At 38.2% G+C, this 11,263-nt stretch overlaps 1 protein-coding gene across 1 annotated transcript; it reads left to right on the plus strand.

The window, feature by feature from the left end:
- Nucleotides 1-1,624: 1,624 nt before the first annotated feature.
- Nucleotides 1,625-10,701, plus strand: CIMIP6 (ciliary microtubule inner protein 6; the record flags this gene model as incomplete). Its single annotated transcript, XM_081943935.1, has 5 exons — nt 1,625-1,674; nt 2,061-2,271; nt 3,032-3,185; nt 8,411-8,526; nt 10,318-10,701. 5 exons carry the CDS (start codon nt 1,625-1,627, stop codon nt 10,699-10,701), a joined length of 915 nt encoding a protein of 304 aa, XP_081800061.1.
- Between the last annotated feature and the right edge of the window lie 562 nt (nt 10,702-11,263).

Consider the following 11,263-nt stretch of genomic DNA (forward strand, 5'->3'; position numbering starts at 1 on the left):
GCTTTATAGGGTTTGGAGAGAAGCAGCTGAATACAATTTATTGCTTTAATCAGACAAGCCAAACACAGCAGCATATTTTGGTGGTAAAAGAAAACCAAGTGAGGCAGAAATTGGACAGGTGAAGCGGTTTTTGCCAACACAGTCATGGGGGGGGGGGAATTCATCATAAAATCATTCAAGCTTCTTCCCTTGAAAATGCCCAAAATTGCCCTGTGATGTCTTATACTCCCTGTCTTATAGAAAATACATCATCAAAAGTAGACTTTGTAACATGGTGCTTTGCAGGTGCTGTACTACAAGACCTATTGCCCTTATCCAGCATGGTCATGCTGGAGGAATGGTCAGATTTCTAGACTACCACATATGGAAACTACCAGGAAATGGGGGCTCACTGAGAGCCATGGCAAGGTGGGTGGGGTTATCTGAGCTTTCAGCTAATCAGGCATGGAGATGGATGCCAGACTTTATCTTAAGAAAGTTGGGGAGGGTGTTTGAGGGGAATTGGCTGGGAAGTGATAAAAGCAATTAGAGGAAGAGATTCAGGCCAAACCCTATATATGCCAAGGTGATGAAGACTCTGAGTTGCCCTACTGTGTCAGAGGCTGTTGATAAGATCATGAATCTAAGAATAGTAGGGAGATGGTTATGTCTGGAATGTTCCCAGGAAGTCATTAATAAAGCCAGGGGTAAGAGGCTGTAATTGACGGGAAAGGGAGGGAAGGAGGTACAGAGAGAGTGAAAGATCAGGAATGGGAAACATGGGTGGGGGGAGGAGGAATGTTGAGTTGTGCCAGCCAGGCTAATGCATTTTATAAGAAGGATTTCCTGAACAGCCATTTCTAATGAATGAAGCAGGGATATTTCTGATTTCTTGCTCAAAAGGTGACAGTCCTGGCAGTTCTGTACTAGAGCTGTGAATAGCTATAAGCCTTGAAATTGCTAACATCAAATCTTGCCTCTAGCATTGCTGGTACTTCTGATTGTATCAGTGACATCAGGGGAATGTTATTGACTATATCTATCTATAGCCCTATTATACAGGGTTGCTTCCAGTTGGGGATGATTGGGGTGGAGAGATCTCACTCTCAGTCCATGATATGTGGGGTGCCACATGGGTTGGTGATCTTCCCTTTTCTATTAAAATATCTATATGAGACCACTGGATGAGCTCATGCATCACCATAGGATGAGGTATCATGAATATGCTGACAATATGCAATTGTACATCTCTACCCCTGGCCAATCAAGCAATGCTATGGATGTCCTAACCATAGTGCTGTAGGAGTGGCTTATTTTTAAACTTTCCCCCATTCCATTTTCTGCATTTGAATTTCCTTGGCCAAATGTTATTATTGGTTTCAATAATAACAATAATTTAAATGTGAGAAGTAGCATGGATGAAAGTTTCCAGTTTTTTAAAAAGTCCTTTTCTATATTTCACTTTAGCTGCTTTTAAGAAGTAGACAAAAGAAATAAATAGAAATGATCACTTGGGGAACTTTCATACCAAATCTGCCTTGACCAGGTGACTACACATTTCATGGGATCATGGTATATTACAGTACTAGAAATTGAACAAGAAAAGCAAGGATTTCATTGTTTAGTATCAATTCATATCTACAATATGCATAACTTCCAGATTAAATCCACAGTATCTCTTGTTAAAGGACTCAGGTAACAGTCTTTTCTATTGAGTATCCTCTAGATCAGGGGTGTCAAACTCGCGGGCCACAGGCTGGATGTGTCACGTGCTAGCCATGCCCACCCCTGGTTTAGTGAAGGGAGGAAAAGTCACTTTACATCACGGGACAACAATGTGACACAAGTTTGACACCCTGCACTAGATGCTTTTGACTACAACTAACAGTGATAACGGTGGAGAAGGTTACTTTGATTAATGCTTCAACATATACTTTCCTGCGTTCCTAAATTTGTACATCAGATGGATAATGTATTGCCTTTATTATTTGAGAACAAGCATTCCCCAATCTTAACCTTAATTTTTATTCCCATCCTTCTTTTCTTCCTCCACTTTTTCTTCCACATTTTCTTATTTTTAGCCCAGATACATTCAGAATATTTAACCTTCAAGTCCCAGAAAGAAATAGTATTCTAGACAAGATTGAATGTACACCAAAGAAAGAAGAAAGATACTTATTAGAATGGCGCAATAATCCTCAACCACAACATGCAAAGCTACTTAGAATGCATACCAAGTTTATAAATGAGCCAGTATTATATATGGAAACAGAGGATACAAAAACAAAACAGGTGCTTACTATTTAATTATTATAAAATGAAACTGAAGCCCAATTCATACAAATGATACTAGGCAAAATCTAGACTGCAGCACACACACTCTTCAATGCTTCAGCATAGCTGTAAGAACACATTTGAAAACATTCAATATTTTAAATAAGGCACAATTTGCCATTGCATTCAAATCAGGACAAACCGTGGCTAGTTAAATTAGGATTTGTGAAAGTAGCCTGTGCTGATTCTAATTTGTTTTAGTTTTTTAAGCTTTCTGTTTATTAAATTGTATTCCCTTTTAAATTTCTCAGTTCAAAACAGTGTACACAATGCTCCTTTCTCCTATTTTTCCACAACAACAATCCAGTGAGGTGGGTTGGGAGAGAGGGGGGGGAGGGAGGGAGGGAGGGAGGGAGGGAGGGAGGGAGAGAGAGAGAGAGAGAGAGAGAGAGAGAGAGAGGGAGGGAGGGAAATTAACACAAAATTACTCAGCAACTTTTCAAGCCTAAGGGAAGAGCAGACTTCAGAGTCTCCCAGTTTCTAATAATTCTAACTTACAGTAGTTTAAAAATGAAAAAGAAAGAATATGTCTTATCACCTTCTGGGTTGGGAGTTGGAAGGGGAGAACACTTAAGCCTGTACTGGTAAATTAATCTTTAGCATTGTCCCCAAACCTGGCTTGGATGATTGACATAACAGCTTCTCCCTGGGGATCTCAATTTTTGTTTATCTTGAACTGTGATATTGATGAACTCGTTTCTTTTTATTGCTTGTGAAGTCTCATTGGTGGCCGACCTTTGAACCCACTGTACAGCGCCCTAAACCACCTTATGACAAACAGAGCACTCACCGGAATGATTTCCAGAAGCCAAACTGTATTTTGTCTCGGCCTGTTAAACATCCCTCTAAGTTACAACCTTCATATGGAATAGGTAAGTCTACAGTGGTAGAAGGAGTGGACTCTACAGTTACCAAAAAAGACTGATCTAATTTTACTATTATGAAAAGTAAAGAAAGCCTAACCCTGATATAATCAGAACCAAAAATGGCCAGCCACTATTTAGTACTGCTTGTTGGAGGTTTCTTTTTTCTGACAACTACTAAACATACAGTATTTGCTGTATCCTAAAGTAGTATATAAAACTATATTCCCATAATCTAAATACCACTTGCACATTGTCCAAAATATTGTACTGTATAATCTTCCTCTGTACACATTTAATCACTGTCACCTTTTCACAGGCGAAACATCTGTTTTGTTTATTATATATTACAAGGCTTATTTTGAACCATGTTGTTCAAATAAATTAGTCTGTATGGCACTGGTAGTGATATCATTGAAACATATGCCAATAGAGTCTCAAGAGGCATTACTCTCTGAGGCACTGTGTAAAATAGAAAAAGAATGTACAAAGCATAACAAAGTTAACCTATATCTGTCCATAGATATGCTCATGTCCTGCTTCCCCAAACCATTTGATTAACCACCAAAAGAACCAAACGCTGGATTAATTGAGATGCAAAGATGACCCAGTGTAGCTTTTACATTCTTATGATGCATTGAAGGTCAAAATTCTTTCTGATTTGCAATCCACTGTAGGTTTACTGTGTTGCTTTTTATCCAATACAGAGCCATTTTGCCCTTTGCTGTGACTTTCGACCTGTAGAACAAGTTCCCTACCACTGGACAATGGCATCTTGCTACATTTCAGGCAGATTTCTCAACCATATTTTAACTTTGTTTCATCTATGTCCTAGGGCCATATATTTTGATTTGGGACTATAGATGGATGATGGTTAGTGGAATGGGGCAAGCAACCTTGCTAATAATATGCAGTGGTCATAAGCTATTCTTTTCTTGGAGGAAGAAATTCTAACCCTCCTTGCCAGAGAGTCAATCCCATCATACATTACTTCCAAATAAGTCTTCATATGGTGGCTTGCATTCCTTCATAAATCAGGACAAACAAAACAAGATTAGGACAGTTGAAAAGAAGAAAAGCAGATTGAACAGAGGATTGAAACACACAAACTAGAATGGCTTGCTTATGTTAATACGATTCATAAAGAATCTGTTCTAAGAATGACCCTAAAACCAGACGTATATGTCTGCTCACAAAAAAAGGAGAGAAAGGAAATCAAAAGTTCTTTTTATTTCATTCTCCAGAACAAAAGGGTGTTTAAGTATAAGTATAATCTTTATTGTCATTGTACTTAAATACAACGAAATTGGTTAACTTCAGCAAAAAGATGAACAATTCCTGTTTGATAACTAGAATTTATCGTAATTTCTTTTTGTTCAAGTAGAGGGGATACATCATTATTTCATAGTGTAGACCAGGGGTATCAAACTCACGTTGTCATGGCGGCGTCACGTGATGTATCAGGACTTTTTTCTCCTTTGCTAAAGCGGGCGTGGCCATGGCCAGCACCTGACGCATCAGGCCCGCAGGCCAGCCCTGATGTAGACATTCATTTTTGCTGTCAACTATCACAATGTTTCTGCTGATTTTTGAAGTACTCTGAATGTAGCAAGATGTTTGGCCACAGCTTAGTGAAAGAAAAAAAGAACCTTTATTGAAAGATGCTGAACTTGGTGGAAATTTTCGTTAATGGGTTAATCACAAAAAGATATCCTATGTAAACAGTTATGGCTTGTTCTTTCAGATTGTACAGGAGTTGAAAGCTAACCTGAAAGTACAAGTTAACATTTTGATCCTTATTTTGAGATCAACAAGAGCCCCAGCACAGCTATAATTTTTTCATGGGCATTTTTACAGGAGATGAAAAGACATCCCGATGACCCAGGAACTGGTTTAGCTTCCCTCTTAAACTAGTCCTGACAGATATTTATCTAGCTCTGCTCTAAGATGGGAGCAGTTAGGAAGAAAAATGTTACAAATTCTAAATAGTGTATAATTTTGCCATTTTAATGTATTTATTTAATGAATAAAAACTCATTTGAACCCGTGGTCACGATCCTAAAAAGGGAAAGTATATTCAAATCCTTAGCATGATGGATTCTGGCCACTGTTGGATGAATCATTCAGTGCCTGCCGATTGTGGCAATTCTTACAATGAAAATTAGGTTGGAGTTAGATCTTCCACTGATGCAGCAAGGCCTTTTATGTTCATGTAATTAGCAAGAATGCCTTCTCATTTAACAGAAATTTGTTTCGTCCTTAATGAGAAGTCCCCAATCTTTCTGTGACATCAATTAAATTTACTAAATGAGAGCACATACTTTTCTTAACTGAGTATTCTCGTGAGTGGATAGTCTCTTGCCATGTACATTTATCACACATCATCAGTAAATTATGCTTAAAAAGAAAAATGTTCATGGTTTAACTCTATATTAGAGAATCCATTTCTGAATGCTACTGGTACTTACCACTTTAAATATATATGTAGAGCAAAACTGCCCTGCTGCCTATTGTTTTGCTCAGAAATTGCTAGAATAAAATATTTCCTTCTGCATCTTAGAATAGAATAGAATAGAATAGAATAATAGAGTTGAAAGGCCCCCGGAGGTCTTCTAGTCCAACTCCATTCTTAGGCAGGAAACCCTATACCATTTCAGACAAATGGTTATCCAATCTCTTCTTAAAAACTTCCAGTATTGGAGCACCCACAACTTCTGGAGGCAAGTCATTCCACTGATTAATTGTTCTATCAGAAAATTTATCCTTAGTTCTAAGTTGCTTTTCTCCTTGATTAATTTCCACCCATTGCTTCTTGTCCCACCATCAGGTGCTTTGGTGAATAGCTTGACTCCCTCTTCTTTGTGGCAGCCCTTCTTCTCTCTATAGACTCATAGTTATGCCTTCAGTTGGTTTATCTTTAATAAGATGGCACCCATTGTTTGTTAACTTTTGTGTAAGCTCATGTAGTAAGCAAAAATTATGATGATTCAAATAAGACTTTTAGTTTACCTACTTTGTGTACTTCTATTATAAAAGATAATTGCATCAAACCTTATTACATCAGTCTATTGGTGGGGGGGAGCAGAGGAGGCTGATTAGGATACAATGCAGCATCTCAAGATGTTGTTAAATTTCTGGGTAGAGCTGATGGAACAACTGGAAGACAATCATAATATGACTTAAGCATGAATATACAGTATATAAATAAGTTAACTACATATTTTGCCTGAAGACATTTGCCGCCACTCCCTCCCCCAGTGATTCCTCTACCAGTTCTTTGCTGTTGATGGGAGAAATTTTGAGATAGAGACATAGTTTCTTATAGATGCATATTCTTTCCCAGGAAAGATCTCAAGCATAGTCTGGAATTCCCAGTTACAAAGGACCTGTAGTGGCAGAGTTAGCAAAAGACTTTAGAACCAATTTTGGAAATTATGGCCAATCAGAACTGGGAGCACTGTGATAAACAAAAGAACAAATTTATGAGATATCCAGTCTTTTATTACCTCCTTGGTTAGTAATCAAACATGGCATCCATTTCACTTAAAATACAATACTAAAACAAAGCTAAACAACAGCTGACAGAAAACTACAAATAAAAGGTAATGAAAAAATTATACTGCCAAAAACTGGAGTAAAGAAGTAACAGAGTTGGCACCTAAAGGATAGTAAAATGAATGTGTAATGGACTGCCTCATTGTAAAACAGCTTTATAAGTTTATTATACAGCTCCTTCCCGTAAACCTAATTTTAAATGTATCACCTAAGACCTTTGCAATTTCATCATAAATAGAAAACAGCATTGGTTTCCCAAAAGTTGTACAATGGATTTATTTAGCTGCTTTATGTATGTATTTCAAATCATTAGTAGCTACTATATTTTTTCAAGAACAACATAATAATTAAATTTCAGGCAGAAATAAAAATGTATCCAGGCCTTCTAAGATATTAACTATGAGAGACCATGCATGTTTCTCTGGGAAAAGACTTCCACTATATGCAACTTGTACTATGTACATACTATACCTGTCCTCCACTCTTTATCTAAGGATCCCAGACCTCACAACAACCCTGGGCTACAGAACAGATTAAATTTGCTACCGGTTCTGTGGCGTGGCTTTGTCGGCATAGCAAAGGATACTGCAAAGTCCCCATTCCCATCCCACCCCACTAGCCTGCTTTCCAGCTCCGTTCTCCTGTTCAGGGCAACAAAAGAAGATCAGTTGGGTGTTTGGGAGGCAGCAGGGGCGGGGCAACCTATTTGCCGGTTCTCCGAACTACTCAAAATTTCCGCTACCGGTTCTCCAGAACCTGTCAGAACTGGCTGAATACCACCTCTGGTGCATTTGTATTTGTGTATATGTGAGACAGAGAGAATGTGAGAGAGGACACTCTCTCTTGAACAATTTCCTCCTCTGAATGGTACCTAAATACCATAAAGAAGAAGAAATGGTAGGCTGAACATGCAGGTGGGAGAAGATTATATTGTATTAGCTAGTTCAAAACACAAAGAGTTGCTTGCAATAACATCGCAGGACACTTTGTCCTGAATAATCTGGCTTTGAGAGGCAATTGTTTAGGATATACTGCAAGTTCCATAGCAGAAAGAATTCTGAATGTGGGACTTCTTCATTAATTCCTCCTCCTTTTCACTACTGTTCAGGTAGTCCTTGACTTACAACCACAGCCCAAAATGTCCATTGCAAAGCAAGACAATTATTAAGTGAATCCTTCCCCATTTTATGAACTGTCTTGCCACAGTTGTTAAAAGAATCACTGCAGTTAAGTTAGTAACATGGCTCTTAAGTGAATCAGGTTTCCCCATTGACTTTGCTTGTCAGAAGGTTGCAACCTGTTTTACGACCCTGTTTCACTGCAACCATCATAGCTACATGCCAGTTGCAAGCTTCTGGATTTTGAGCACATGACCATGGGATGCTGTAAGTGCCGTAAGTTTATCAACTGTAAGACATGCTGTAAGTCATTGTAACTATAAGTCATACTGTAAGTCACTGTAACTAAAAGTCATACTGCAAGTCACTTTTTTCAGTGCTGTTGTAACTTTGAACAGCCACTAACTAAATGCTTGTAAGTTGAAGGCCACATGTACTAACTTTATTCTGTTGTGCATGATTGATGCATTTCATATATGTTATTGCACATTTATATAAAAGTATATGATATATTTAATTGTGAGGGGTTTTTTTCTGTTGTGATTGTTGTTTTAATCACAGTTCCACTTGCATCTCCTCAACTGCCGAGTCGCCTTCCGAGAATTTTCCAAGAGCAGCTCACTTTCAAATGTAACTATGATGCCAGAGCAACTCCCTGCATCCCCTATCAAGGAAAGGTAAAGCAATGTGCATCCTGTGCTATTCACATTAATCAGGAAGCAAGAAGTATGTGTTTATTTCAAAGTCTCCAATACATTGTTTGAGCTCCAGGGAATATTATCACTCATGTTAACGTTGCTAGACATTTGTAATTAGTATACCTGATGTCTCAGTGTCCCCATGATTTTAGAAAGAAGTATCAAGCACTGAGATTGCTGTATGGCTATTTCATTGCCTTAACCAAGATCCCTGAGCAAAACAGCAACAAACAAAAGAGAGGGAGTGCCTAATACTGGGGACAACAATCAATTCTATTATGCAAGTCTCCACCCTTGTTTTCTTTCCTTCAAAAGCAACATCGATTCCTCTTAAAGCATACAATAATCACACAATAACTGACCTGAATCACATCATATTACAGAAAGGCCTTAACGCTGCATTTACCTGAAACACGCCTCAATGAATTCAGTAGAACTATGCCCAGCTAGACTGTCATCCACAATTCCAAACTTTTTTTTTTAATTTCTTTGGATATATTATAAAAATGTCCTTGATTTTTTAAAATAGCCATTAAAAACCAATAAAGGTAAAGGTTCCCCTCGCACATATGTGCTAGTCATTCTTGACTCTAGGGAGCTGTGCTCATCTCCATTTCAAAGCTGAAGAACCAGCATTGTCCAAATGTCTCCGTGGTCATGTGGTTGGCATGACTAAACACCGAAGCGCACAGAACACTGTAACCTTCCCACCAAAGGTAGTTAATAATTTTTTACTTGCATTTTTACATGCTTTTGAACTGCTAGGTTGGCAGAAACTGGGACAAGTAACAGGAGCTCACTCTGTTTCGCAGCACTAGGCATTCGAACCACCAAACTGCCAACCTTTCTGATCGATGAGCTCAGTGTCTTAGCTCACACCTAAAGACTGCAGCCTTTAAAAGCCAGGCTCAGTCAACTCTGCATAGTTCTAACCTGGCTTCCCCCCCCCCCCCTGATTTTACTGAAATATGACAGAACGCTGAAAACTAAATTGTGGAATGTGCTTTTGGATACCTACAATATTTAACATTGAGGTATGATACAAACCATAGGTCAGGAGGTTGAGTGCTAGGAACTATTTAAAAAACTAAGATATAAAAGAAATAGATGAGAAAGAGGCCAAGTCTCACCTGAAGGAAAGATCACGGAGGTTCAATCAAACTGAAGAAAATAAGGTCAACAATCAATTAGTTAAATCAGAAGCATAATATTCAAACTAATCAACTTTTAAATATTTTTTTTATCTGAGGCAATCTATGAGAAGCTGAATCCAATTTCTTTTATTAGGTTTTTTTTCTATTTTCCTTTCCTTTTTTAAAAAATAATAATCCTATTGTTCTCCTGTGACTGTAATGGTCAAAGTCATTTGGGAACCGGTCATAAATTTTTTCTACTGCAAAAGCAAACAGTTCAGAATTGTATCCATATGGACATAGGAAAAAAAATGAAATTTAGTGCCCAACAAAAATAAGAAGTGAGCCACACATGCTGTGAGCAAGAGAACCCTGGAACTGAAGAGAATGGAAGTACAATCTGGGAGATGCATTTTTCTTTTCACATGTTGTTTTACCCTTCCCTGATTTTGCAGATCCAAAGATGTGATGGCTCAAGTCATTCTTCTGCTAATAAAAATGTAGGTTGTGGATCAGAGGAGACAAGAAGGATGTTATTCCAAAACTTGAACTTATATATTAAGTCTGCTTATAGCTCTGCCTCCCCACTTAAGTTCTCCCAGTTAATATCTACATTATTTTCCTTTTCTTTTTTTAGAAACAGGGCACAATTGTTTTGACAGAGAAAAAAACAGACAAGATAATGCCTTCTGTACAGGGGTCAGACTTACTGGAGGACCTCAAATCAGAAAAAGGAGCTCCAGTACAAAATGGTGTAACCTCAGTCCATGTTGATTCATTCGATGCCCAGAAGACATCACCACATTCTGATGCAGACTTATCAAAACCAGCAATTAATTTGGAAACCAAGGATGACCCCAGAACTCCAGAAATGGACCAGGAGAGTCCAGAGCTTCCTCAAACTGAAAAAGTGAATGATACTTTTAGCCCTTCGGAAACAAATTCCCTTAGTAAACCACAGAACCTGTTACCTCCTCTTTGTGAAGCTGTACCACCAATACCTGAGACTCAAGTACTCTAGAATTGTCTGGATGACAAGAGTCTCCCTGGTATTATTTCAATACCAACTAAACACAGGCTGACATCAGCAAACCATTTAAAAGAATAATTGTAACACAGTATGTTTTTATGACTATAAAAACTAGATGTCCAAAAAATGCCCTATGAATCTTTTACTTTCTTTCACTAATGCAATTATTATGGTTTATCGCTTAGTCAGCCAAGTGTTTAGATAGGATTTGGCACTTTTAGCCACCTATCAAGTCTTTTTACTATTAAACTGTCTTTGTTTCTTTTGCCACAATAGTTCTACTTGTTTGCAGGTCTTTGTACTTTGTGATTTTCTCCAGTTCTTTCTCCAGGTACAGTACTGCCAGATAGCAATTGCACTAGCACTTAGACTTATATACTGCTTTACAGTGTTTTACAGCCCTCTCTAAGCAGTTTACAGAGTCAACATATTGTCCCCAACAAGCTAGGTCCTCATTTTACTGACCTCGGAAGGATGGAAGGCTGAGAAAATTCTATTGACCTTGGAAGGATGGAAAGCTGAGAAAACCTTGAGCCTGGTGAGATTTAAAGTG

This window comes from Natrix helvetica (assembly GCF_964273705.1).
Source record: "Natrix helvetica genome assembly, chromosome: 2".
NCBI lineage: Eukaryota > Metazoa > Chordata > Lepidosauria > Squamata > Natricidae > Natrix > Natrix helvetica.